The following is a 27,783-nucleotide window of genomic DNA, read 5'->3' on the forward strand; positions in this document are numbered from 1 at the left end:
CCACAAAGCCAAGGTCCACTGCTTCCGATAACATTATGCTGAACGGCAGGGGTTGGGATCAAGCTCATGGCTCAGATTAAATTGTATTTCAGTCTGGGTCCATGGGAAGGAGTGGTGGCTCTGAGGCTAGGAATCTGTGCCAGAAGCTGGAAGGTTGCTGGTTCAAATCCCGTGAATGCCCAGAGTGATTCTACTCTGTTGGGCCCTTGGCAAGGCCCTTAACCTGCTGTTGCTTCATCCTGGGTATGATGTTCTACATCCAGCCCTATAAGGAGGTCCTCCAACTTACAGGGAAAAACTTGGGGGTTGGTGGCAGGACTGGCATTCCTGCCCCCGGAAAAACCTCACACTGGTCCATTCAGACTAGTGTGGTGCTGAGGTATCATCCACCACATGGCTGCACTCAGGTTCTCATCCCTGAGGTGGTTTGTTGTGTGATGGGTGCGGCAGTACACTGTAATCAGTGCAGTCGGGGTGTGGACCACAGTCTTCCAGTTATTTAGCCATTCATAATAGCACTATTTATTATAGTGTTAAAAGTTTTGGCACAGCAATGCCCATGACAAATATGCCATAGGGCAGGGGTAGGCAGCCCTGCTCCTGAAGTGCCAGTATCCCGCAGGTTTTCCATCCTGCCTGTGGCCTGTACTACGAAGCGGGGTTACTGGCTTATCGGGGTAACTTGTCGGATTTAAGGTAGTCTGGGCAAAATGTAAGTGAACGAATATGAAGTCCGTTTAAACTGTGGTACCTTTAATCCGACAAGTTACCCCGATAAGCCAGTAACCCCGCTTGGTAGTACAGGCCACTGGTCTCGGATAGACCACACCTGATCTCATGGGGTATGATGGGAAACCTGCTGGATACCCGCACTCCAGCACCGGGGTCGCCCACCCTGCCATAGGCTTTGGTGTTACTCCCTGATCTATCCCAACACACTTTGTTTAACCCTTTATTATTTTCTAATAAACAAGAATTCAAAAACAGATTTAAACCATGGGAAAGAATTAAGCAGTAAGAGATTTACATTTATAAAATACACACTTAAGTCACAATACAGAGGCTTATACTACTTTTAATGGAAAACTGTGAACACTGAAATAAATGTAGCTATTTTTAGCTATGAGTGTGATGCGAATAAACTACCTATTTTGAACAGCTACAAGGAAACTGAACATTTAACGAAAATTCTTATTAACTGAAATTTCAGCTTGCCTTTGTACCATATTTTACGCTCAACTTCTTGCAAGAAAAACACCAGCGTGTCCACTTTCGTGATCTGCAGAACCATAGTACATAATGCCAAAATACCGAACTACAGTTTCCTGCAATATGAATTCCCCATGTCCCCGTGAATGTACACACAATGTTATTAAGGAATTATGGTGATATTATGTTAACACTCATTCTCCTCCCTTCCATTAGCTTGCTGGCAAGTGTAGAGCAGAAGGTCCAGGCTTTGTGGATGGAGATGACACAGCTATTCCCAGAAGCCACTGCAGAGGAGTGGGTCCAGCAGCATGTTAGCGTGCTGCTGGAGCCTATCCGCAGTCTGCTGCAAGACACGCAAGCCATTATCCAGGAGATGCTTCCGGATCACACTCGCCTGCCCCCAGTTGGCCAGGAGGCCAGAGATGGAGAATGACAGGGACCACTGAGCATTGACCTCATTAGAGGCACAGAATACTATCGCCTCACCCCATGTGATTTTTAGGAGTTAAAAATTAAGGAATTAAGGATATTAATATCCTGTGCTCTGTGGTTCAAGCTTTAGCTATTATATGTGAGAATACATATAACATGTATATATGCATATGGGCAGTTGTTAGCCTAGCAGTTTAGCCACAGTACTTATGGTGGAAAACCCAAGGATTCTGGTGCTTTAGCTGTAAAATTATTGTGTGAAATATTGATTTGAATAAAAGGCTAACACTTCAGGCTATAGCTTTTTAACCAACAAAGTTGGTTATAGCTTTTTAACCAACAAAGTTCTGTTTCTAGCAGTCTGAAATTATAACCAATATTTACAGCCAAAACATTAACCTCGCTGTTGTTAAGGTTCTAACTGCACTTGATTGTATGTCTAACTGATCGCAGAGATAGAAACATACCCATCTTACATATTAAATTTTACCCAAACCCTACTGATCACTTTTTTATTTCTGACATTAGAAAGCGTTGAGCATTGCATTAGAAAAAAAACACAAAACTGTGCTTTCATTCGTTTTCCAAAAAGATGCATTATGTTCAGTTAGAGTAGGCATCGGAGGTCCGTATTGTAACAAGTTTCCCAGCCGTGGCGTTGTGCAAGCAGCGGTGAACACGTTTTTTGATGCCTGCATGTATTAAATGCTTGCACTTCTGGTCTTTTAGTGCATAATGGAAAGTTGCTCATCCTGAGGTACTGAAGTTAGACCCATGCAACTGGTCCAAGGCCAATGGGTTGCTTTAGCAGTAGAAGGCAATTCCACATATTGGAGACACATGCAGTTGACTGATGAACATGTAACGTAAAGATCAGAAACCATCTGGTCAACTATCACTATAATTGATAGTTGTATCAAGTCATGCATCTTAATTTCCTGCACGGAGTATATGCAAATAAACCATACATTTCAGCAACAATTTAAAAATTTTAAATACGTGCTGTATATATTGAAGAACTGTAGGGAGTTGTTCAATGGAGTAAATAAAGTTCATGGTTTTTGATCTACGTACTGGACGTCAAAATTTCCCACAATGTAACTGTGGAGCATCACAGACAGGTCAGTGGTCCTCATCATCATCCGAGTCGCTGCTGTAATCATCAGCGTCATCCATTGCTCCATCATCATCTTCATGTTGAAATCGTTTAGGCTCTTCAAGTCCCAAAAACCGTTTCAGCAGCTTGGCCACCGCATCTACATCACTTCAGAAATGATATATGGAAAGCCTTTTAACTTCATATCACAGCTTCCTCCTAAGTGGGTTTTTAAAGCTTAATAACATACTTGCAACAATTAATGGGTTGTTTGTGTTCAATTTATTTAGAATTTTGTTCATTTAGAAATGACCTATAGTACCTGCTTTCTCCACTATATGTCACTTTAGTCTGCTAAGTAACTAAATGCAAATGTACCTTATGTTATTTATGTGAACTAAATTTCAGGTGGAAACAGGTGTGTGTATCCTCTATCAAATCAAGTACGTAAAGAATTGAAAAAAGTCAATTGATTAAGCTGAGTTAAATTATTCTTATCAATCACTACTTTGTTACCTTCAACAGAATTAAATTAATTTGGCATGTATAGCTTGGTGCAATTTGAATACTGAGTACGCCTGTGTACACATAGGCACATTCTTGGCAGTACCTGGGTACACCCGGGCAAAGCCCAAATTATAATCACCCAGAAACACCTCCAGAAGGTCCATACCTGCATCCACCCAGAGTGGCACTCTGCGTGAGTGGGTGTGAGATGCCTGTAGCCAGGCGTAGCACCACAAGGTAACCTTTTCCTAGGTAGCGAACCTTCTCCTCCTCAACGGTGACATCCCGCAGGTATCGCAAGGGCAGCACCACTGTAGGAAGAATGGAGGAAGGAGGAGATACAAAAACCTTTAGGTTCCGCTCTGTTCTTGGGCATATGACAACAAGCACCTTACTAACAGGTCAGAGCTGTGCCTCGTTGGGTACGGTAGGCAGACACTCAGATGGAAGTGGTGCTCACCTCTCTCCCGACCTTTCTTCCAAAGGGTCAAAATTCTGCCATATAAACTAAACGACTTCAGCTCTATCTGCCCACTGGATTTGTCGAACAAAGCTTCCTAAAACCATAAGAAAATCAACACATGAATCCACAGGGGGAAAAGACAGTACCACATCTGTTTGTCAAATTTTACTGCAAATACTTTTGGTTACTGATTATCAGACAAGTTCACGTGTGACGCAGTCTCCTACCTCCCAATCTTCCATGTTCTGGAGAGCCACAAAGAAACAGCCTACCACATAGAACAGCTTCCATAATATGCTATCTGAAAGTCAAAGAGGCAATTGAAATAGCACATCACATTTTTGGTTTGTTATTAAAGCATTCTGTAGCACATTGCAAATACGCAGACTTTCGAGAAGACTGCACGTTTGTTTGACAAACATGCTTTCACCTGAGCTGTAGTAAGCTGCTGCCAAACCAACCGAGGCTATACCTGGAAATACAAGAAAACAAGAACAGGATATATCTGCACCACCTTCCTGTAAAATGAATGGATGTATCGCCTAAAGACAGTCAATGGAATGGCAATGAAAGGCAACGTACCAACAAGCAATGACCACGAGCGAATTCCGGGGGACCTTGTAAGATGTAACAGAGAGGCTGTATGCGTTTTCACTGTCATATACCCCATCTATAGGAAACATAGAAAATATATGTATTCATTACTGAGTTATATAAACATGAAATAATCTCTAACGCAAACAACCTGTACGATATTTTCAGTACCTAATGATTTAGGTGTGGAAAGCAGAGTAAATGTAGGGTGTGATGTGTCCTTTCGATTTCCCCTGATGAAAGTTACCTCTGCTGTTATCTTTCTGTCTTCTCCGCGACTTTTATAACGGATATGATAGCTTGCGGATGAGTCTAATATACCGAATATGGATATGTATATTATGATCAATATTTGCAAAGTAATACTTGGTAAAGGCCACGTGAAGCTACCTCCTTACCTTCCAGCTAATTAGTAAAATTGAACTTATTAATAATACACTTGCAATTTCTGAGTAAGATCTACATAAAGACCAGTAAATATATAATCGCCCTTTTCAAGCCATACTCGGAAGGTCTGTACATTGTTCATACCGACATTTTTGACCATTTAACTTGCCTTTTAAAGATCCGGAACAATATTCAGATGTCAGAATATTTCTTTATGAGACTTGGGGAAAATGGGGAAGCGTGAAAAACATACCAGGCGGGTTCTACTTCCTTTCCCGAGTACTTGCCATTCTGATTGGCTAATGGCGATCGTTAGCCCATCCTCCTCGGCGCGTGCCCGTAGATAGCTTTAAAATCTGAAACGCTGTAACAAGGCGCTTAAGTCAGAGTAATTCTTTCTGTCAGAGTAATTCTGTTGTTGTCGATTTATTTTCCCTTCACGTTACTTAACATATTGCTTAAGCCTCGAGTTGCTTTTAATTATGTACTGTTTTTTCGTGATCTAAAAGAACACAAAGAGTTAAAAACAAAAAACCCCCCAAAAGAACGCCAGTCTGACCGAAATGCTATGTCTGCGCATGCGCCCGGTGAAACAGGGCACAATGGAGTCGGGCGGTGTGACTTTCTGTTACCGGAGACTTGGTCGTGCCGTAGCGCACTGCTGCCCAGAGTCCGTATCAGACCTAGATGGGTGCTGTAGGCCCACTGTAGGATAAGTTTTTCGCTGCCCCGGGTGTAGAGATAGCCTTCGGAAAACCAAAGCGGAAAATCGTATTACCGGTCAGGAGTTGTACCCGTAGCTAGCTAACCGATGCTTTCCCTCATGCACACCTTCAGACAAATAGAGCAGTGACCGTTTCGTTTTTTCCTATTGTTAAACAAGTGTTTCGTCCACTAAACTTGGTGAGTGTCGTGTTTTATTCATTTCATTAAAACACTGTTTATTTCGTGTGTTATTCTACTCGCAATGCGGCATAGCGCTGTCATAGGGGTCACCTGAGGCAAAGACATACAGACCATTTTCTTTTTGGCCTATAATAAAATAAGCTACTGAGAAACCAAAATTTTGTTCTTGGAAATGAAGAGCATTGTTCACGGAGTGGTATTTTAACCTCAGTAATACTTTTTCAATATAAGTAGCGGTGTTTTATTGAGTTGGTGCCAGTTCATACTCACCTCGTTGTCGACCAAATAAGTATTTCTGGGTCATTACTTAACTTAGGACCGTGAATTTGTAGAGTCGCCTAACTACTTGTATCCATTTGTAACTAATAATTATTCTGTTTTCATAATCATATGACTCCGTTTAATTCAGAAGGGAAGATATGGGTAGTTTTTCGTCCTAGCTCTTCCTGTTATTGTTTTGCATATAATTGGTTTATTTATTTCTCGTACACCTCCGTTAACTGAAGTGGATTTTCCCTTTTAAATCGTCACGACAGACGTTTTAATGACCTTCAGTTTATCATCCCGGATAACTGTCTAGCCGAAAAATGGAGACATCCTTGGGGTTGAGTTAAAAACTCAGACATCCGGCTTTGGTTTTTACCAGTGGCGTAGGAGAGGGGGACACAATTTTATAATTTATATAGAACGACCTGTTTATTGGGAGGATGAATGAAGCCAAATTAATTATGGGGGAGGGGGGCATGCCCCCCTTGGTTCATACCGAACTGAAACGGTGTTCTTAAAACGACTACCATGCATCTATTATAGCCGACCTGTTTTGATAGGTTATGTGAGAAACATGTCAGAAGTTGCAATTGGCAAGCGAAAGGAAAAGTGTGAGAACTGCACGAAACAGGTGAGACTTGCATTTCCTGCTCTGACTGCTCAAAGATCTCTGTGCTTTACATCAAAGCAAGCCATTTGACTAAGTTTGCAATGTTTGGGAAAACAAATTAACAGATATTTAACTCCTCTTGGTCAGTCATGTAGATACATTGGAAAAAATGCAAGTACTTCTCTTTACATGTTGCTCTGTATAGTTTTGTTAAGTAACAATAACATCATTAATGGCAGTGCAGCAAGAAGCAGAGTAATGAAAACCAAGATTCCCCTCCAGAAATAGCAGAGGTCAACGGCGAGGTATGTGGTAGATTGTCATTCATATTGCTATTCAGCAGGGGTGCCCACATCCAGTCCTGGGGGGCCAGAGCCTTGCACATTTTTGAGTTTCTCCTCATTTAACACACATAGCATTTGATTTTACAGGGTTGTTACATTACGTGGGATAAAATTATTTACAAAGCTTACAAATTTTTATCCTGATGTTAACGTCTGTTCCGGTTGGTGACCATTTGTGTCTCTCCCTCTTCGCGACTCCGCTGTAGGCGAATGAAGAGGACCCGAAGCAGCCGGTGTTGCTGAGTGCCTGCCTGTCCTGCGACCGCTGCATCTCAGATGAAGAGAGCCAGCGGATCTCGCAGCAAAACCTGCAGGAGATCTACAAGGTTCTGAGCCTCAACAAGGTGCAGTATTACGCAGCGTCATCCCACATGAGTTCTGTTTACATTTTGGTCACCCGAGGCACTGTCAGCTTGGACTCACACCTGGAAATAATGGCTGTGTTTATATAGTTACTCAAACAAGCTGTTTGGCCAGGTCCTTGGTTTATGTGCTTTTTGTGTCCCCCCCCCCCCCCCTTCTCTGACATCAGAGGTGCGATGCCTCCAAACACAAAGTATTGGCAGTGTCTGTGTGCCCCCAGTCTCTTCCCTTCTTTTCCGTCAAATTCCATCTGGACGTCCCACAGGCCGCGCAGAAGCTCTGTGGCTTCTTGAAAAGCTTGGGTCAGTAACACGCAGAGATACGTCTGTGGGGGAATTAAATTAGCAACACAATAGGCCAGGGTTGGTAGTATCAACTCCCCTTTCTTGCAGTGTTATTCTATATCTGTGTGCTGGTATTGTATTTAACCTAAAGGACAGTATAATTACTATGGATAATGTAGGCTTTACAATGGCTCAGCTGCTCTCTGTGTGGGTAGGAGTGCGAGCTTTCCTGCAGGTGAATGTGAGTCATCAATTTTCCCATTTCTCTCCCAGGTGTGCACTATGTCTTTGACACCACGGTGGCGGCTGGCTTCAGCATCTTGGAGAGCCAGAAGGACTTTATTCAGAGGTTCCGGCGCAGGCACCATGATAGCAATGCTCTTCCCATGTTTACCTCATCTTGTCCAGGTCAGCCGTCACTCTCAAATATCCCCATATAATAAATGCTTTCAGACTGCCAACACACACAAGATATATTCTGTAGGTGTTTTGACGTTCACTCTGCTTCCTCGAAGCATCCCAGATTTGCTCATCCACCTTTCTTTAGATGTTATCAGGCCTGATTAAATGCTGAATTTAAGCCGTTTCCCTGTTGAGACTGAATTTGTTCAACATGCCATTTTTGATTAGCTTAACTGAATTTGCTTTGATTTTGCTATTAGTCATACAATGAGACTGTATTACAGCTGAACACAGTTATCACTCAATACTTGAGCACAATCAGCTTGAAAGCAGTGCTGTCTTGTCAAAGTCCACATTTTTTGTACTGAGTCTTTTTTAATTATTACTAGAATGTCCTTGTGTCTCTCTGGTTTAGATGAGCTGCTTACTGAAAGCCAGACAGCCCCCAAAGCTGCTTTTTAAATTAGCATAAGCACAGAGCTGCTGGAAGGTAATGCACAGCTCAGAGATAGCGCTGGGGTCCTGAGGATCAGAGATATGCTTGGTGGGGCAGGTTCACGTCTGTCCTTTGGAAGATAATGCCGTCACGCTGCAAGACATCTCTGCCCCCAGTTTGTGTTCCACACTTTCTCACAAAACCTCTGGTCTCATTTACTGCATGCCTGTATTTTTTTTGTGTGTGTTTTTCCCTGCAGGATGGATTCGCTATGCAGAGCGGGTCTTGGGCAGTCTGGTTACACCACTCATATGCACAGCAAAGTCACCTCAGCAGATCATGGGGTCTCTTGTCAAAGACTTCTTCACACAGCAGCAGGTCTTTTACTTGGATTTCCCTTATTTGTTGCAAGTCTTTGTTGTGAATTCCAGTGACTGAAAACATAAGGGACAATACAAGCCATTATGTAATTTTGAAGAAATTCCCCTTTGAACATTGAATTTCCTCTGGCTGCAGCTCAAACTGTTAATAGTTTCCTGAACATATGATGTTTTCATTCATAATGCAAGGTCTTATAACCCTGTTTAAGCTCAGGGAAATTAGAGACATTACCTGTAAGGAAGCAAGCCAAAATACGTCCCCAGCTAACATGCTCAAAAAAACAAGTCAGTTCTCACACATCCATAGGCGAATAAGAACTACAAACAATGCAATTATCTGTCGGCTCTACAAGTATTCTCTAAACATGCTTGGCTGTATTTAAAAATCAATTCACTAATTATAGCTGATTGCTGCCAAGTCTGGTCTTTTGTCACCTAGTGAAACTGTTTAATGTTGATGTTACTATATCGCTGTTTCATAGTGTGCTAGTTGATCTGTTAACCATGAGTGCCGTCCCTATAACAACAAAACTATATGTTAATAATTTACATTTATGCACTACATATATATAATGTATACATTTTCAGTTACAGTTGGGGAAGATGCACTATGTGGCCAAAAATATATGAATACCAGCTTGGCCAACATCCCATTATGAAACTCAGGATATCGATATGAAGTTGGTCTGTGCATTGTTGCTATAATGCCTCTGCTCTTCAGGGAAGGCTTTCCATTAGATGTTGAAACATTGCTCATGGGATTTGCTGTCTTTCAACATGGGTATTGAAGTTTGGTGATCTGTTGGGTGATCCTTCCTGTGAGTTTTGTGTGGTCTGTGGCTTCACAACTGAACTGAACCTAGACATTTTAACCTTCACAACTACATTGTTGTGGTTGACCATGGTAGTAATAACAGGGCAGAAATGTGACAAACTCACTTGTTGGAAAGATGCCATCCTATGATGGTGCCAAGTGGAAAGTCACTAACCTCTTCTGTAGAATCACTCATTCTCCTACTGATGTTTGTTGTAGGAGACTCTGTGACTGTGTGCTTTGTTTTAGACCTGTGTGAGCATTGTGTGTGGCTTAATTTGGAAATTCCTCTAATTAATAGGAGTATCCATATATTTTTGACCATATAGTGTATTTCTTTACACTGACAAGCCTGTGTTATGCCATTTCAGAAGCTGACCCCAGACAAGGTGTACCACGTAGTAGTGGCCCCCTGCTTTGACAAGAAGCTGGAGGCTGTCAGAGACGAGTTCTACAGCAACCTGCTGGAGACTCAGGATGTTGACTGTGTGCTCACCTCAGGTTGGGCTCAGTGCCATATGCCTCTTTAATCAAACAAATGGTGATTGTGACATGGGTTAGGTGATATAAGCAATTTATCAACTTATCGTCACATAAAATTTAAAATATAAGAAAACAAGAAATTTCGATAAACTGTCAATAATGGACATTGCTTGATGACTCGCATCACAGAAACGAATACAGTTCCAACCAGTCACAGGTTACTTATTGAAGACGGAATAACCTATAAATGCAAAGCGAGGTTGATGGAGTTAGTGGAAACTAAAACTACACTGGATTTCAAATGAAAATTGAAAGTAATAAAAAAAAAAAAATCTAATGAAAAATCAAAACTATAACACTGCACCTAATTACCGTTTATTTTTGTATGACTCAGTTATTAAAATAAATATCAGTTTGCAGTCCATTCAGTTTGCTGTCTTTTACATGTTCTGAATTTGGTAAAGGGGAATTCTAAGGAATGTATGAAAGAATGGAGCAAAGCAAAGAAATAATTGCTTGACTTATATTGTGATAGTTATTCATATCGACTAATATTAAAAAAAATTATCATGATAAAATATTTTGCCATTTCACCCAGCCTTAGTTTAGACTTCCCAATAGATTACGTATGATTTCATGTATTTTGAGAGTGGTTCCTGACTGACTACATGTTCCATACTAACAATTTGTGTTTGGATGTTGGTTTTGCGTGACTCAATTCAGGTGAGGTTCTCCGCATGATGGAGGAGAAGGGAGTTTTGGTTGAAGATGTGGACTCTGTACCTCTAGATCATGTGTGAGTTGTTATATGACCCCTGCCAATGCATAGTGAAGACTGTCAAACTCTACCTGAAGGCTTCTGTCTCTTCTCTCTGATGATGTGCCATTTCAATCTCATTGGTTTTGAAGGCTAGGGGAGTTTCATGAGGAAAACTTAGCGCGGCATGAAGGTAGAAGTTCAGAGGGCTTTCTGGAACACATCTTCAAGCATGCTGCCAAGGAGCTCTTTGGCCTGAAGGTGGAGGAGGTGGTGTATAAGACACTCAGGTAATAGTTCAACATTGTCGAGGTTGGCCAGAATGAAACGTGAACCTAGGAGTTTTGGTCCCCATCACTGTATCAAGTCTGAGTCAAGACTGAGCGTTATACCACAGGTAACCTGATCAAATTTTCATGTGAACCACTAATCAGGGTGAAAGACATATAAAAAGGCATATGTAAGAGTTCTAGTTTTTGTTGGTTATACTTGCTGTGTGTATGTATGGTGTGAGAGAATGAATTTATATTTTTGCTGTTTATTATATTTTCTGTATGAGCTACGATAGTTGTGACTGTACTGAAAATATACAGACTTTTATTTCCCTGTCATTTTTCCCTCAGCAATGCAGTGTAACAACTATTTACATGGAATATACAATGTATTAGGTATTATAAGTAATCTAGAGATGATTTAAAGTGTGCGGAAGGATGTGTGTAGATTATATGCAAATACTACACCATTTTAATATAAAGGGCTTAAGCATTCAGGGATTTTGGTATCCATGGGGGGTCCTGGAGCCAATCTGCCATAAATACGGAGGCCCACTGTGCCATAATTACGGTTTCTTGGTGCTTAAATGTGCACACTTGTTCGGTTAATATGGGACAAATCGTGTCTCATAGTGGTTCAGAAAGGAACACGGTATTTTATTTTTCCAATGTCCGATAATATGCAGGACGTGTGGTAACTCTTTCCGGAGGGGGAATTCTTTCTTTCCCCCATCAATTTTGTAAGCTCACTAATTTTTTGGGTAAAAACAAAAAAAGAGAAATGATCTGTGGTATATTTGAGTATGCCTTTTTTTTTTCTTTTCTATAAGTGAGACCTGATGTATGTAAAGCAAGTGTAAGAAGGAAAACCAGTCAAAGTACTCACATACACAGCATAAAAACAGCAGTTCTGATTATACCTGTGTAACTTGCATGAGCTTCTGGGGAGAACTAACCACATGAGACTTAAATGATGACCACGCTCATTCTGGTACTAACAATATCTATTGGACTGAGCAGTTTAGAGTTTGCTCTATAGCGCTGTGCTTGAATGTGAGAAAAACACTATTACGTAATGTAGCCACATCGAATAATCAATAAATAAATATAAATCAATATATATTTAATACAATGAAGGTGAATAGATCTATTTTATCTTATTTTATTCATTGTATTTTATGAATGTGTACCGTTACTGCAAGAGTAGGAGAAATGGGACATCACTTGTGTCTTGCCCCAAAATTAAGTCCGAATCACAGACACTCTAGTCCAAGACAGAGTTGAAATGTTTTCAGTTGAGATAAGACAGTCAGTGAAATAAGGGATCTTAAGACCAAGACTGGACATGTGTACTACAACACCGCATGAACCATAACCTTTCTGTTGTGTTCCTGCTTTTCCTGCACTGCGGTGGTAATGGATGATGTCTTGAATGGCTTGTCTGCTGACATTTTGCAGTGAATTCCCAGCCATCTGCATTCCTATGTGCTGTCGTCCCTCTGTGTGATCATACATTCGTTTCTGTTCCAGGAACCGCGACTTCCTAGAAGTATCCCTGGAGCGTGATGGGGAGACCCTGCTGCACTTTGCAGCTGTCTATGGCTTCCGGAATATCCAGACCCTGGTGCACCGCATGAGGAAAGGAAGGGTCCCGTATCAGCTGGTAGAGGTTCTCTCCTGTCCAGGAGGTAATTTTTGCTGATTGCTCCATACTGATGAAGGCAATGCTTATTTTTCAGTGTTTAAATATGATGGGTATGTTTCATTGGGTCAAAATACTGTATATGCTAAATAAATCAATGCAAATTATTAAACACCTAGTAGTTGGGTCCTGGGGAGGTGGGCTGGCATTTACATTTAACACTGCTATCTACAGTACATGCCCCCCCCCCCCCCCCCCGTCCTGCTTCCAGATCCCACTTCATATGACTTGTATAACATTGTTTTCTATTGAGTATAAAGATGTCTGCCTTATTTACTTAATGGTTGTGTGTTGATTGATGATGCATTTTCTTAGCCAAGTGTGATAGAAAGGCTGCTTTTATTAAATGTAATTGAATTACATTTGCCTGAGGCGACGTGGAGGAGAAAGGCCTGAAATCTTCACCACTACTAATGATCGTGTTTGTTGTGCTCAATTATATATTTTAAACTAAACTCCTACTGCTCCATTGCCAGGCTGCCTGAATGGCCGTGGGCAGTGTGAGGGGGAGGGCGGACGTGCGGATAAGGCCCTGCTGCAGCAGATGGAGGAGGCCTACAGCAGCCTGCCCGTCAGGCTGCCGGAGATGAACCCCGAGATCCAGCGGCTGTACCACAACTGGCTGGAAGGCCAGGACTCCCCGCGAGCCATGCAGGCTCTCCACACCCAGTACAGCCAGAGGCAGTCTCAGCAGCTGCCTCCAGACATCCAGTGGTGAGGGACACGGCCACTGCTCAAAGTACATGGGATCCAGTGCTGAGGTGCTGGCACTGCAAGACTGTTGATTGATCGTCTGCATAGAGTATGGATGAAAGAGCACAAGAATACCGCCATATTGCCAAGAAGGCCTAAGAGGAATGGAAGCCAATCTAACTGGCAGTGACCCTGATGTGACCAATGAAGTTCAGTGCGAAGTGTTTGGTGGTGAAAGACTAGAATCATTGACTGCACTGAATGCAGGCCAGTGGAGTGTGGACTCATTCAAATTTTGGAATTTTGGGGAGTGAAAAATATATACATTTCATTGCACATTTTAGTATGGTTAAATTTTCACAAAACACATCCTGCTGTAAAGCTATGCAGTTCACATACTACATTGCCCGTAAAACCCTGTACCTTTCATGGGAAAACAATTGACACATCATTGGATAACTCTGCTGGAGCGAGGATACTGCAGAGGGGGAATGTTTAGTGTTTTTAGTACTTGTAAGTCTGGTCCATTTTCCCACCAGTTTTCCCTCTTGTCACGCATTAAAATGGATTTTGTTTGTGTGGATTTTTAAAAATCTGTATTATGTAATTAACACCCAACAAAAACTAGGAATTCAATTTTATTGGCCAAATGGTAAAATGCATCTTGTACATTTTGATTAAATGCTTTCAGAAAAGTGTTTGCTGAGTTCTTAAAGGGTTTTTTTTGGGGGGGGGGGATCCTGATGTTTATTTACCGAACACTGGGGGGTGTTAAAAATAAGACTAATAGTAATAGGAAACAGTTTTTAAAACATAAATTGAATGTAATTTTTTTAATGTACGGCACTGGCTTCTCAGATTGGAAAGTTAGTGGTTTATTACATTAATGTACATGTTGAAAGCAGGAAGTGTTTTATCTCCCGAATACGAGTAAAACCGTGAATCATCACTTGACAAGTGGCTAGAAATTTAATAAAACTCATAAAAGTGATGGTGACCAATAAGTAGCCCTACTGTTGCACTCTTTCATTGTCATTATTCTGCTGCTTCCCTGCTGATTAACGTGAGACAGGGTCGTGGAGTAAGAAGCGGTAGCTAATTGAAATCTTGATTTATTCTTGTCTTTGCTTTTTGAATATATAAATACGTACAGCAGTTCTAAATGTTTATGATCAAAAACAGCAGGCAGTGTAAAGTGTGATGAAATTCAGGCGTTTGGCATGAAGCGGGATCCAAATGAAATAATTTAAGGATTAAGCCTCTCGTGTTCAAAATATAAAATAAAATTGAAAATCTAGAACTACATTCACCACTAGAGGGCATTAATGGTCACAACATGATGGCTGTAATTTTAAAATATGATAGAATATATAGTTGTTGCTCACAAATACAGTCATTGTCCTTATCTTCTACATTTTAAAAAGTTTATCTGGACTGGAAAAAAATAATAAAAGCATTGTTTGTTAAGAGTTTTTTGTCCCTATTAAAGAACATTATGCCAGAATTTCAGAAACAACTGTAAGAACTTCTCTTGATTTCCATCTGGGTTTAAATGATTTTTTGAAGAGTGGAATTGTTGGAGATCATTTGAAATTATTTCTGCAAATATATTTATCCAGCCATTATCTTCCAACTATTCTCATAGTGTGTGTGTGTGTGTGTGTGTGTGAGAGAGTGGGTTTACCTATCCTTATGGGGACATAATGTCCCCATAACGTGATAAATATCCATTTTTTTCCCTTATGGGGACTGGTTTCCTGGTCCCCATAAGGGAAAACTCTATTTTATAAAAATCGGTGACTGCTATGAAAAAATTAAAAATGCAAAAACTCTTGTATTTTGTTAGGTTACTTATGGTTATGGTTGTCATAGTTAGCATTAGCATTTTTCCCATTGAAATGAATGAGCGGTCCCCGTAAGGATATGTTTACCCTACATGTGTGTGTGTGTGTGTGTGTGTGCGTGCGTGTGCGTACCAGTGGATGTGTACCCTGCAATACAGGGTGTTGCCATAATGCAGTCAGAATGAAAGTGAAAGTATTTCTCCTCCCCTTTTTATTAGTCGAGGTCAGCTTTGCAGCCCATTTCTCCCTCAGAGAGCCACTGGCAGAGTGCAGTCATCAAACTGTAAGTCTGTATTCCTCTGCAGTTTATTTGCTTGGGAGTTTTAGAGGACAGGAAAAACTCAGAGGCATTGATAGAGTGCTGTGTAAACTGAGATCATGGTCATGTCAGCTATTCAGATTCGTCTGATTTTGTTGTCTTTTACACAATAGTTATTAAATTGGTGATTCTATTGTACTAGAATATTCTTGCATAAATTAGCATAAAGAAATGTGGCAAATACTGACATACTGTCAGCATCATGATGTAACTACTCTGCAATCTCCTTTACATAGAAATAATCAGCTTTACCTGAGGAACATTCATACCAAAGACATGATTTGAGTTTTTTATGTATGATCGACATCGTTTTGCGGGTTTATTGATTTTCATGTATTTTATGTGCTAAAAGAAGAAAAGTAACTTTATGAAATGAGCAGTTTTTCTACTGCTTTTCAGGAATACAGAAGCAGCACCTAAGAAGATGGTATCACATCCATGCCTTTTTGTTTTTGCTGTGTTTGGCCTCAGATCGACCATAGCCGGTGTGTATGTCACACTCTCCAATTTACTCCCCAAATCCAAATTTGAAAAACTATTTAAGTTTTAATTGATTATCTTTTACTTTACATTATGAGTTTCTTACTGTATGTTTATTGTGTTTAATTTTTCAGGTGAGGTGAAGTGTAACACTTTGTTTGTCAGCAGAGATGCAGTTTTGGACTGCCACCTACCATGTGAAGGTCCAATTGTGATAACTTTTCTGAAGTGGACTAAGAATCAGTCAACACTTGCTCTATACAATGGGTCCAGCTACACATCTAATCGCTTTGGATTCAGGCAGCCATGGAATCCCAGCTCTCAGGACATTTCTCTCCAGATAAACAACCCTACAAAGGAAGACAGTGGAGAATATAACTATATTGTAGTTAGTACTTGTGAGATTCTTATGGGTTCTGTCCATTTGAATATTGCAGGTAAATATTAATACACATTCATGTACATTTAGCAAAATAATATTCAACATTTTTAACATTATTGAATTATACTGCTGGTCTTTTATTCCAGTCAAAAGTGTCATGCAATGAACTTTCTGGGATGGGCTACATGCTGAATCTGGGGATGGATGGATGGAAGATGTAAAAAAAAAACTAAGTGTTAATTATCTTTTCATTTACACTATGATTTTCTAACTGTATATTTATTATATCATGTTTCTTTCTTCAGACGTGAATTGTACTCCCTTGGTTATCAGCAGAAATGCAGTTTTGGATTGCCACATACGATATAAAATTTACTTTACATTATGAGTTTCTTACTGTATGTTTATTATGTTTAATTTTTCAGGTGAGGTGAAGTGTAACACTTTGTTTGACAGCAGAAATGCAGTTTTGGACTGCCACCTACCATGTGAAGGTCCAATTCATTTTCTGAAGTGGACAAAGAATAACTCAATACTTGCACTATGGAATGGAACCAACTACATACATACGAATCGCTTTGGATTCAGGCAGCCATGGAATCCCAGCTTACAGGACATTTCTCTCCAGATAAACAACCCTACAAAGGAAGACAGTGGAGAATATAAATATTCTGTAGTTAGTACTTGTGTGACTCTTAAGGGTACTGTCCATTTGAATATTGCAGGTAAATATTAATACACATTCATGTACATTTAGCAAAATAATATTCAAAATTTTGAACATTATTGAAATATACTGTTGGTCTTTTATTCCTGTCAAGATTGTCATGCAATGAACTTTCTGGGATGGGCTACATGCTGGTTGTGGTTAAGGATGGATGGATGGATGGATATTAATACACATTCATTTTTTCAGTCATAGTCACAGAGCACTTTATTTTCAGAATTGTTTAAGTCAGAGAAGACCCTGTAACTTAGTGCAGTTTGAGGGAAATTTTATAGTTTAACAATTTCTTTTATTATGAAAATAAAATTTTGCATTGAAGAAAAGCTGATTTTTGTTTTGATATAACTTTATTATATTATGTTTATTTTTTCCAGTGGAAGTGAATTGTACTCCCTTGGTTATCAGCAGATAACCAAAATTTTTAACATTATTGAATTATACTGCTGGTCTTTTATTCCTGTCAAAAGTGTCATGCAATGGGCTTTCTAGGATGGGCTACATGCTGAATGTGGTTATGGGTGACTGGATGGAAGATGTAAAAAAAAACTAAGTGTTAATTATCTTTTCATTTGCATTATGATTTTCTAACTGTATATTTATTATATCATGTTTCTTTCTTCAGACGTGAATTGTACTCCCTTAGTCATCAGCAGAAATGCAGTTTTGGATTGCCACATACTGTACGATATAAAATTTACTTTACATTATTAGTTTCTTACTGTATGTTTATTATGTTTAATTTTTCAGGTGAGGTGAAGTGTAACACTTTGTTTGACAGCAGAAATGCAGTTTTGGACTGCCACCTACCATGTGAAGGTCCAATTCATTTTCTGAAGTGGACAAAGAATAACTCAATACTTGCACTATGGAATGGAACCAACTACACACATACGAATCGCACTGGATTCAGGCAGCCATGGAATCCCAGCTCACAGGACATTTCTCTCCAGATAAACAACCCTACAAAGGAAGACAGTGGAGAATATAACTATTCTGTATGTAGTGATTTGTTCACTCTTATGGGTTCTGTCCATTTGGATATTCCAGGTAAATATTAATACACATTCATGTGCATTAAACAAAAAAAAAATCTTAATTTTTCACATTATTGAATTATACTACTGGACTTTTATTCCTGTCAAGGGTGTGGTGCACTGGGCTCTGGGATGGGCTCTATGTTGACCGTGATGGATGGATGGAAAATCAGACTAGCTTTACCACAGATTTCAGATAAAATGGTTTCCTTAAAAGTGACTTACTACTTGCAACAAACATACATTTCTGAACTGCCTTAACAGATAAATGTCAAGGACTACCTAGGATGATGCAGCAGCCACAATATAATATAATATTGTTTAATTTCTGAAGTGTAGAATTTGCTCACATGCTGATTGGGGTGGTGTGTGTCTCAGGATGCTGAACTCATCATCAGAATGTTGCCAGTTCAAATCCCATATCAACAGTGTGATTTCATCGCTTGATTCCCTGGGCAACCCCAGTCGTTCCAGTGACTGGCTGGTCCTGCTTTCCCAGTTGTATGTTGCTTTGGATAAAAGCTTCAGTAACAGTAATCTGTTTTCCTTATTTAATGTTGAGTTTCTGTCTCTCTATCCATCTGTACAGAGAGGAAAGGCAATGGAATGCAAAGAAATGCCACTACGGATCGCATCATATTCTTACTGGGTTTCATTGGGCTGCTCATCATAGTTTGTGTCATCACTGGCTTAATTGTGTGGTGCTGCACACGGGTGAGTCACTGGAAACAGGTTTGATACATAATGCAGTCCATTTGATCGTGTCAGCTTTAAGGTTATTTATGCAAACTGAGGATGGAGCATAAACATGTACATGGGACATGTATTAAATGTGTATGTGTTGGGAAAATGTATAAAAATGCTTTTTCACTCATTCCGTCTTTGGTGGGTCTAGCCTTAGAGTTGATGTGACTGTCTCTGTGTCATGTGTCCTTACAGGCTAAACAAGCATACAGCCCAAGGAAGAGCCACAAAGAGTTCTACATTTGCCCTCAGCACAGTGTTTCACTTTTATAGTGATTCCAAAGTGACAGAGGAGGCCATCTTCACGTTAGGCCAAAAAGTAAAAATGATGTGCAGCCCTAGATACTGGTGTACAGTGTTTCTCCATTTACGTGCGTATATGGTTGTGTGTCTTGGAGTGCAATTTTTAAAGAAATATATTGTAGGCCTTATTGTTTTATGTAGAATTTGTTAATTTTGTATTATCAAGCAATTGTGGGGATTAACAAAACAGCTAATGTGTGTCAATTTCTAAAACCTTTATTTGGCAATACAATTTTAAATGTGGATTGTTAAAATGTCTAAGAGGATTTATTCTTGTTTAACCTTGTTCTGATATGTTGACAAGGAGTTGACTTCTGAACATTGGATTTTTATGTTTAGATGAAATATTTATAAATAATCTGTCGTGATGGGCGGAGCAAAGAAACAGGGAAGCAGGAAACAATGTCAAAACAAAGGGGTTTTTAAAAATGAACAGACGGGGAAAAGAACAGGGTCGCAAGGGATCTGAAACACAATCAGCAAACGGGAATAACAACGTCAGTGTCCGGACTGGGGAGCACAACACCGGGAGGCACTTATACACAGTGGACTAACAAGTAGTGATGAGAAGTCCGACACAATTTACAGAACCGATTCTATCGAACTGTTCCTTTAAATTAATGGAACGTTCGACTCAAATAGTCGGTGGGTGGGTTTGGATGGTGGTACATGCTACTGCACTTTGTTCAATTACCGTATTGACCCGAATACAACACTTTGACCCGTTCTCTAGTTTGACTCCAACACCCAGTATGATCTTCGCGTGTTCTTAGCCTGTATATCTCTCCCACCGTGTGTGCGCCGTACAGTTCGGCGTCTGACCACCTTGTGTATTTGGTTTGCTGCTCGTTGGGTGCCTGTTATAGTCTTTTTAAGCACAGCTATTAAAGAGCGCGTTTTCCCCGGTGATTCTCCTTGTCCTTCTCTGCTCCCGCTTTGACTCGATCCGACGTATTGCGAAGAAGGGTTGAATCATATTAATAAATGATACGACAGCTCTTTTAAAATGAATGTTACTACCTTTACTAAGAGCCACTCGGTTTAATACTAGCAGCAGCCACCCTGCAGCAATTTACACGACGGGAAACACCTGTTTTCCGGGCAATTCAGTTTCCCTATGTTTCCCCTATCGCGCGCTGATTTGTACACGGTTTCGCTCTTGTTTTCATGTCTTTTTTACGAAGCTCTTGAGGTAAACAAGCCATATATTTTAACCCTATAAAGCCTGCATTATTAAATAATTGCCAGAAAATTCTAATTTTCAGAGACTGAACTGTTTTCTGGATGCTTTTAACAAAACAAAAAAAAAATTTGAAATATGACCTGGATAACCCATTTTTCTTTTTGTATCATATTTGATACAACAGGTATTTCTGGACATGTACAGATCATTGGGCTTTCTTTCTGTCTTCCTGGGCAGTGCTTGTATCTCTGTCTTGTTTCCTATGTTAGTAAATGGTCAGTGGCCATCTTTTCTCACATTGATCACATCTAGAGGCATGGCAGTGGTTCATCTTTTGTGTGGGGTGATTTCTCATGCTTACTTTTCATGGAAGGCCAAAAATTTCTGTTTTTGCTTAGACCAGGGGTGGCCAATCTTATCCGCAAAGGGCCGGTGTGTATGCAGGTTTTTGGGATAACCTGTAGGTCAGCTGTTCAAACCCAGGTGTGAGGACTCTTCAGCCAATTAGTCCTCTAATTAGTAATCTAATTAGGGAGTTGCAGCGAAAACCCGCATACGCACTGGCTCTTTGCGGATAAGATTGGGCACCCCTGGTTTAGACAAAGGTTGACTTTGGATCTTGCACAGTAGATATGTGAGAAGTGGCTTCCTGGGCATATCTGTCTTGTTTTACATGTTGGTAAATGGTCAACACAATCCTTTCTCATATCAAGAGGCACAGCAGAATTTCCTGAATCATTTAATCAGTAATAAACTGATTAAAATACATGCAGGGAGTCCATTCTGAGGCATCAACATATCCATCAAACTCAATATTTGGAGGATCAAATGGCACTTTTCTCCACCTGTACTCTTTCTTTTTCACTTTGCCCTGCTGACTGCTCTGTTGTGCTTTGTTTTGACTGTACTGGTGTGTCTGATTCTTCTACACTTTCATCACTCATATCTTCATCACTACTATCTGATCCCTCTTTATTAGGCACTCCCTTAGGACTCCATTCTTCACTACTGTCATCATCTTTCTCCCCTAACTGCTCCAGGTTTCCATCAATTATCATATTCAAGATATCTTCTACACTGTACTTTTTTGCTGTCTAAATATACAAATCAGAATAATACAAAGAATACATCGTTACGTTTACAAGCTATATATTGACTATTTGCGATCAGCATAAATGTCAAATTCTTCTCAAAATGTGTACTAGAAGAAATACTCAAGCTTAAATTGAGTAATATATTAGTTGTTGTTTGTATTATGGTATAAATAATACAAATTTGATCACGAAATTGACTAAAACAACAATTGATGCACTGACAAATAAAATACATTTACATACCCATAGTATCATATTTGATACACAATTTTCACCAACGTTTTTCAATAAAATATTTCATGATATATTAAGTTATTATGAGTTGTTTCACACTAATAAAGGCTAATTTTGAAATATAATCAATTTTCGCTAAATTGCGCCTACGGTAACTGTTCCAAAAATAGGACTTCTTATCCCGTGAAAATCCTGCCGGCTACAACCTGCGTGCAGCCGTCTTTGATTCTTTAAAAAAAAGAGACGTTTTCCACCTGCAGTACATAAGTCATCCACCAGGGGGTAAAAGACAGGTATAGGATTATATACAACGGGTTTTTGAGGAAAGGGATAATCCTATTACTGATGTAGAGGTCTTAGAAATATTTGTATCAAATATGATACATATGGCGCTATAGGGTTAAAACATCACATACCTTTTCGATGTTTTTTGTTTTTACAGTGTTACGCTCCAGTCTAGGGTTGGAGCCTAACAAAGTGAAAGGGAAGGAGGGATTGGACTGCGCGTTCATTAAAATCTTATTTTCATTAAAATATTGGTCAAACGCCTCATGTCAAATTAAAATGAAAAACAACCACGTAAGGCGGTAAGCAGACCTTGGCGTTCTAAATGAAAACGAACAGCCAGCCTCCAAAAGCCTGGTAAAATCTTGAGTACCTTAAGAAATTTGCAAACATATTGTATGAAATACTTAAAGGATAAAAACCAACCCGAAACGCTGTTCGCAACGAGTTCTTTTAGATTTGAAAACCGGATCAACCGGTTCAAAAAAATGATTCGTTCACAAATCGGACATCACCACTAACAAGGAGAGGCAGCTGGAGTGACTGACAGAAGGGCAGGAACTAGAGGTGAGGCTGCTACGGAACAGGTGTGACTCGGTAGACCGCTAGAGAAGGAAACAGGAGGATCGGATGGGCGGGGCACGACAATCATTTAAATAACAATTTATAGTTTAAATCAGTGCTTGAAGTGGGCCGGAACGCAGTTCCGGAACTTCTGTATTTTCGTCTTTTGGGTTCCGCCACTTTTTTCTGCGTTCCGGTACTTACTGAAACCCGAGCCCGAGAATAGACAATGTCACAAGACCGATAAAAGACTACATGTTGTTTTAATGGTTTTTCAGTATTCCATTTGTGAATTAGAAAAAAGTATACACATCCTAAAGACTTGATTTTTTTTTCACCGCACAAATGTCGGAAAATTAGAGTTCCTGCACTTATTTTTTCCCACTTCAAGCACTGGTTTAAATAATCATTTAATGACTGATAAATAATTAATAAATTGTCAAATATTATTAAATTATTAATAAATTATTTATTGAAGGTGAAAACACCTTCCACAGAGTTGCCAACTCACTTATCTGGCGTGAAACGCTTTCAGACTCTAATGCTCACACAAGAATTCTTACAGCAACTCTATATTATTCCATTATAAACCTAAAATTAGCTACATCAAAAGCGTTGGGGTAGTTTGCAAACCCCACTGACTATTTACAAGGCAATAAACTCTTACATACATGTATATGTGACTGCAGACTTGTTTCGAAATGAAAATCTCACTCCAGCCAGCTGAACGAAGTTGGCAGTCCTGTTTCCATAATATAAGGGACTTGAGCATTCAGAGATTTCCGTATCTGCTAGGTGTCCTGGAGCCAATTACCCACAGATTCGGAGGCCCGACTGTGCACATGCCCAGTCCTTAAAGCCTCAGGGGGGTCCTGACAATAAAAAATTGCTGGGGGTCGAACACACATTCAGATAATACGGGACAAATCGCATCTCGTATTGGTTCATCTCGTTGCCAGTCCTTCCAACTGCATGGAACTCTAACATCCCTACACATGTACCCCTGTGAGGAATAACACAGGACATCACTTGCATCTTGCTCTAAAATTACGAGTCTGAACCACAGACATTCTAGTCCAAGATTGATTCAAGACAGAGTGAAAATGTTTTCAATTCTGACATTAGTCTGAATCAGTGAAAAAAGGGATCTTGAGACCAAGACTGGACTAGTGTACTACAACACTGCATGAACCATAACCTTTCTGTTGGGTTCCTGCTTTTCCTACACTGAGGTGGTAATGGATGAGGGCGGACATTTAATAAAATTCATAAAAGTGATGGTGACCAATAAGTAGCCCTACTGTTGCACTCTTTCATTGTCATTATTCTGCTGCTTCCCTGCTGATTAACGTGAGACAGGATCGTGGAGTAAGAAGCGGTAGCTAATTGAAATTTTGATTTATTCTTGTCTTTGCTTTTTGAATATATAAATATTACAGCAGTTCTAAATGTTTATGATGTAAAGCACCAGGCAGTGTAAAGCGTGATGAAATTCAGGTGTATGGCATGAAGCGGGATCCAAATGAAATAATTTAAGGTTTAAGCTTCACTTGTGTTCAGAATCAAAAATAAAATTGAAAATCTAGAACTACACTCACCACTAGAGGGCTTTATTGGTCACAACATGATGGCTGTAATTTTAAAAAATGATAGCAGAATACATAGTTGTTGCTCACAAATACACTGTAATTCTCTTCTACATTTTAAAAAGTTTATCTGGACTTTGAAAAAGATAATCAATGCCTTGTTTGTTTCTTAAGAGTTTTGTCCCTATTAAAGAACATTATGCCAGAATTTCAGAAACAACTGTAAGAACTTCACTTGATTTCCATCTGGATTTAAATGATTTGTTGAAAAGTGGATGTGTACCCTGCAATACACTCACATAGCTTACAACTTGCTCCATTCTTCTTGCCTAAGCTTACTAATCAAATATGGAATTGTCATGGCTTTAAGAGAAAGGTGTTGCCATAATGCAGTCAGAATGAAAGTGAAAGAATTTTTCCTCCCCCTTTTTATTAGTCTGGGTCAGCTTTGCAGCCCATTTCTCCCTCAGAGAGACACTGGCAGAGTGCAGTCACCAAACTGTAAGTCTGTATTCCTCTGCAGTTTATTTGCTTGGGAGTTTTAGAGGACAGGAAAAACTCAGAGGCATTGATAGAGTGCTGTGTAAACTGAGATCATGGTCAGGTCAGCTATTCCGGTTCGTCTGATTTTGTTGTCTTTAAGACAATAGTTATTAAATTGGTGATTCTATTGTACTAGAATATTCCTGCGTAAATTAGCATAAAGAAATGTGGCAAATACTGACATACTGTCAGCATCATGATGTAACTACTCTGCAATCTCCTTTACATAAAAATAATCAGCTTTACCTGAGGAACATTCATACCAAAGATCTGATTTGAGTTTTTTATGTAAGATCAACTAATACTTGCAGGAAAAAGTTGTACCATTTTGTGGGTTTATTGATTTTCATGTATTAATATATGCTAAAGAAAGAAAAGTAACTTTTTGAAATTAGTATTTTTCTAATACTTTTCAGGAATACAGAAGCAGCACCTAAGAAGATGGTATCACATCCATGCCTTTTTGTTTTTGCTGTGTTTGGCCTCAGATCGACCATAGCTGGTGTGTATGTCACACTCTCCAATTTACTCCCCAAATCCAAATTTGAAAAACTATTTAAGTTTTAATTGATTATCTTTTACTTTACATTATGAGTTTCTTATTGTATGTTTATTATGTTTAATTTTTCAGGTGAGGTGAAGTGTAACACTTTGGTTGACAGCAGAAATGCAGTTTTGGACTGCCACCTACCATGTGAAGGTCCAATTCAATTTCTGAAGTGGACAAAGAATAACTCAATACATGCACTATGGAATGGAACCAACTACACACATATAAATCGCTTTGGATTCAGGCAGCCATGGAATCTCAGCTCACAGGACATTTCTCTCCAGATAAACAACCTTACAAAGGAAGACAGCGGAGAATATATCTATACTGTAGTTAGTACTTGTGAGACTCTTAAGGGTTCTGTCAATTTGGAGATTCCAGGTAAATATTAATATACATTCATGTACATTTAGCAAAATAATATTAAACATTTTGAACATTATTGAATTATACTGCTGGTCTATTATTCCTGTCAAGAGTGTCATGCAATGAACTTTCTGGGATGGGCTACATGCTGAATGTGGTTATGGATGGATGGATGGATGGATGGAAGATTTAATAATAACTAAGTATTCATTATCTTTTCATTTGCATTATTATTTTCTAACTAAATTTATTATATCATGTTTCTTTCTTCAGACATGAATTGTACTTCCTTGGTTATCAGCAGAAATGCAGTTTTGGATTGCCACATACAATATAAAATACCATTTGTGATTCATTTTCTGAAGTGGACAAAGAATAACTCAACACTTGCACTATACAATGGAACCAACTACACACATATGAATCGCACTGGATTCAGGCAGCCATGGAATCCCAGCTCACAGGACATTTCTCTCCAGATAAACAACCCTACAAAGGAAGACAGTGGGGAATATAAATATTCTGTACTTAGTGAGTGTGTGACTCTTAAGGGTTCTGTCGATTTGGAGATTCCAGGTAAATATTAATATACATTCATGTACATTTAGCAAAATAATATTCAAAATTTTGAACGTCATTGAATTATACTGCTGGTCTTTTATTCCAGTCAAGATTGTCATGCAATGAACTTTCTGGGATGGGCTACATGCTGAATGTGGTTATGGATGGATGGATGGATGAAAGATTTAAAAATAACTAAGTATTCATTATCTTTTCATTTGCATTATGATTTTCTAACTGTATATTTATTATATCATGTTTCTTTCTTCAGACGTGAATTGTACTCCCTTGGTTATCAGCAGAAATGCAGTTTTGGATTGCCACATACGATATAAAATACCATTTGTGATTCATTTTCTGAAGTGGAGTAAAAATAACTCAACACTTGTACTACACGATGGAACCAACTACACACACATGAATCGCACTGGATTCAGGCAGCCATGGAATGCCAGCTCCCAGGACATTTCTCTCCAGTTAAGCAACATTACAGAGGAAGACAGCGGGGAATATAACTATTCTGTATGTAGTGATTTGTTCACTGTTACAGGTTCTGTCCATTTGGAGATTCCAGGTAAATATTATTATACATTTGTGTACATCAAACTAAATAATATTCTAAATTTTGCACATTATTGAAATATACTGCTGGACTTTAATTCATGTTAAAGTTGTCCAACCCTGAGCTTTCTGGGATGGGTTCCATGCTGACCGTGCTGGATGGATGGATAGATATCAGACTAGCTTTTCTAAAGATTTAAAAAAAAAAACTGGTTTCCTTACTTCCACAGATCTGACAACCCCTATTATTTTTAAACTATGTCATTGAATAATTTTTCAGTTAAAAATGGCAAGTATTACTACCGTGTCAGAAATCATTATATGGAATGTGTCTCTCTTTTCAGGATCTGAAACATTGACACATAATAGGACAGACCCCTTAAAACTAAAAGGGATAGGAACATCGAGGCACCATCAAGTTCTGTTTGTGGTTGCGATTCTCACAGCTGTCCTTGTGTTGGGGATAATTGTCTTATGGAAGAGGAAAAAAATTCAATTTTCATGTGCCACATCAGAAATAAGTGAACACGAAAGCAATCTGCCAGTGGAAAACGTCCCCCTAGCAAATTGCAGAGTGCAGGGTTGAAGAAGGACTGTTACAGACAAAGTAGGGCACAGACGCATATGTTGGAGAGATACACTCCAGTGACGCATGACTCTTGCTGTGAAAATTTTTTTTTTTGCACCTAAACATGGACTTTTTCCAGTGAATCCCACCATGTGAACTACTGATCATTTTATACCTGTACAGAGTTTTCAGCATTACTTACTGTTTGCACTGGGTCTAGGCTCCAAGGTTACTGCAGTCCTGTCATGGATGATAAGCTTGATGGATGGATGGATTAATGGATTGATTGATTGATTTATTTAGTGATTGATTGGTTGATTGATAATATTTTTAAATATTTAACCAAAGCTATGTGTCTTTCTCATAAAAATTTATTAATATGTTAATCAAGTGTAAATGGCAATTGAATAAAACAAGTTCTTCACAAGGATGATTGTAATTATCATTTTAA

At 39.2% G+C, this 27,783-nt stretch overlaps 5 protein-coding genes across 8 annotated transcripts in view; 4 read left to right on the forward strand and 1 right to left on the reverse strand.

Moving 5' to 3' along the window:
* The window catches only part of hexd (hexosaminidase d), an 11,485-nt gene extending 9,341 nt beyond the window's left edge, over positions 1 to 2,144 (forward strand). The window contains exon 13 of one of the 2 annotated variants that reach the window (XR_011991725.1): positions 1,426 to 1,482. Coding sequence is in view for 1 of the 2 variants with exons in the window: in XM_023836847.2 (XP_023692615.2) it covers positions 1,426 to 1,645 (220 nt within the window). In the remaining variant the exon portion in view is untranslated. Of the gene's footprint in view, positions 1 to 1,425 lie in introns of both variants that reach the window. The other variant, XM_023836847.2, reaches the window with a different exon arrangement.
* Positions 1,060 to 5,078, reverse strand: cybc1 (cytochrome b-245 chaperone 1). Of its 3 annotated transcripts, none has more exons than XM_023836860.2 (7): positions 4,945 to 5,078; positions 4,293 to 4,380; positions 4,141 to 4,182; positions 3,938 to 4,011; positions 3,708 to 3,804; positions 3,414 to 3,558; positions 1,060 to 2,908 (listed from the first exon to the last, which is right to left on the reverse strand). In XM_023836860.2, exons 2-7 carry the CDS (start codon positions 4,378 to 4,380, stop codon positions 2,767 to 2,769), a joined length of 588 nt encoding a protein of 195 aa, XP_023692628.2. In that variant the 5' UTR covers positions 4,945 to 5,078; the 3' UTR covers positions 1,060 to 2,766. The 3 variants fall into 3 exon arrangements, with proteins under 3 accessions (XP_023692628.2, XP_023692626.2, XP_023692629.2); XM_023836858.2 differs by having other exon boundaries at positions 4,861 to 5,005; XM_023836861.2 differs by lacking the exon at positions 4,945 to 5,078 and adding an exon at positions 4,476 to 4,778.
* Positions 5,079 to 5,264: 186 nt separating this feature from the next.
* Positions 5,265 to 14,102, forward strand: narf (nuclear prelamin A recognition factor). Its single transcript, XM_072712215.1, has 12 exons — positions 5,265 to 5,594; positions 6,425 to 6,495; positions 6,714 to 6,779; positions 7,025 to 7,162; positions 7,351 to 7,483; positions 7,739 to 7,873; positions 8,563 to 8,681; positions 9,869 to 9,998; positions 10,704 to 10,776; positions 10,890 to 11,027; positions 12,540 to 12,697; positions 13,188 to 14,102. Exons 2-12 carry the CDS (start codon positions 6,439 to 6,441, stop codon positions 13,427 to 13,429), a joined length of 1,389 nt encoding a protein of 462 aa, XP_072568316.1. The 5' UTR covers positions 5,265 to 5,594; positions 6,425 to 6,438; the 3' UTR covers positions 13,430 to 14,102.
* Positions 14,103 to 15,459: 1,357 nt separating this feature from the next.
* The window catches only part of LOC111856696 (uncharacterized), a 29,225-nt gene continuing 16,901 nt past the window's right edge, over positions 15,460 to 27,783 (forward strand). The window contains exons 1-5 of the mRNA XM_072712217.1: positions 15,460 to 15,531; positions 15,967 to 16,052; positions 16,182 to 16,484; positions 16,855 to 17,154; positions 17,904 to 17,959. Coding sequence (XP_072568318.1) covers positions 15,992 to 16,052; positions 16,182 to 16,484; positions 16,855 to 17,154; positions 17,904 to 17,959 — 720 coding nt within the window. The 5' untranslated portion in view covers positions 15,460 to 15,531; positions 15,967 to 15,991. The remainder of the gene's footprint in view (positions 15,532 to 15,966; positions 16,053 to 16,181; positions 16,485 to 16,854; positions 17,155 to 17,903; positions 17,960 to 27,783) is intronic.
* LOC140577614 (uncharacterized) lies at positions 22,439 to 27,762 on the forward strand. Its single transcript, XM_072712218.1, has 7 exons — positions 22,439 to 22,600; positions 24,620 to 24,684; positions 25,143 to 25,228; positions 25,358 to 25,657; positions 25,916 to 26,218; positions 26,475 to 26,777; positions 27,109 to 27,762. Exons 3-7 carry the CDS (start codon positions 25,168 to 25,170, stop codon positions 27,348 to 27,350), a joined length of 1,209 nt encoding a protein of 402 aa, XP_072568319.1. The 5' UTR covers positions 22,439 to 22,600; positions 24,620 to 24,684; positions 25,143 to 25,167; the 3' UTR covers positions 27,351 to 27,762.

The sequence above is a fragment of the Paramormyrops kingsleyae genome, chromosome 5 (assembly GCF_048594095.1).
Source record: "Paramormyrops kingsleyae isolate MSU_618 chromosome 5, PKINGS_0.4, whole genome shotgun sequence".
NCBI lineage: Eukaryota > Metazoa > Chordata > Actinopteri > Osteoglossiformes > Mormyridae > Paramormyrops > Paramormyrops kingsleyae.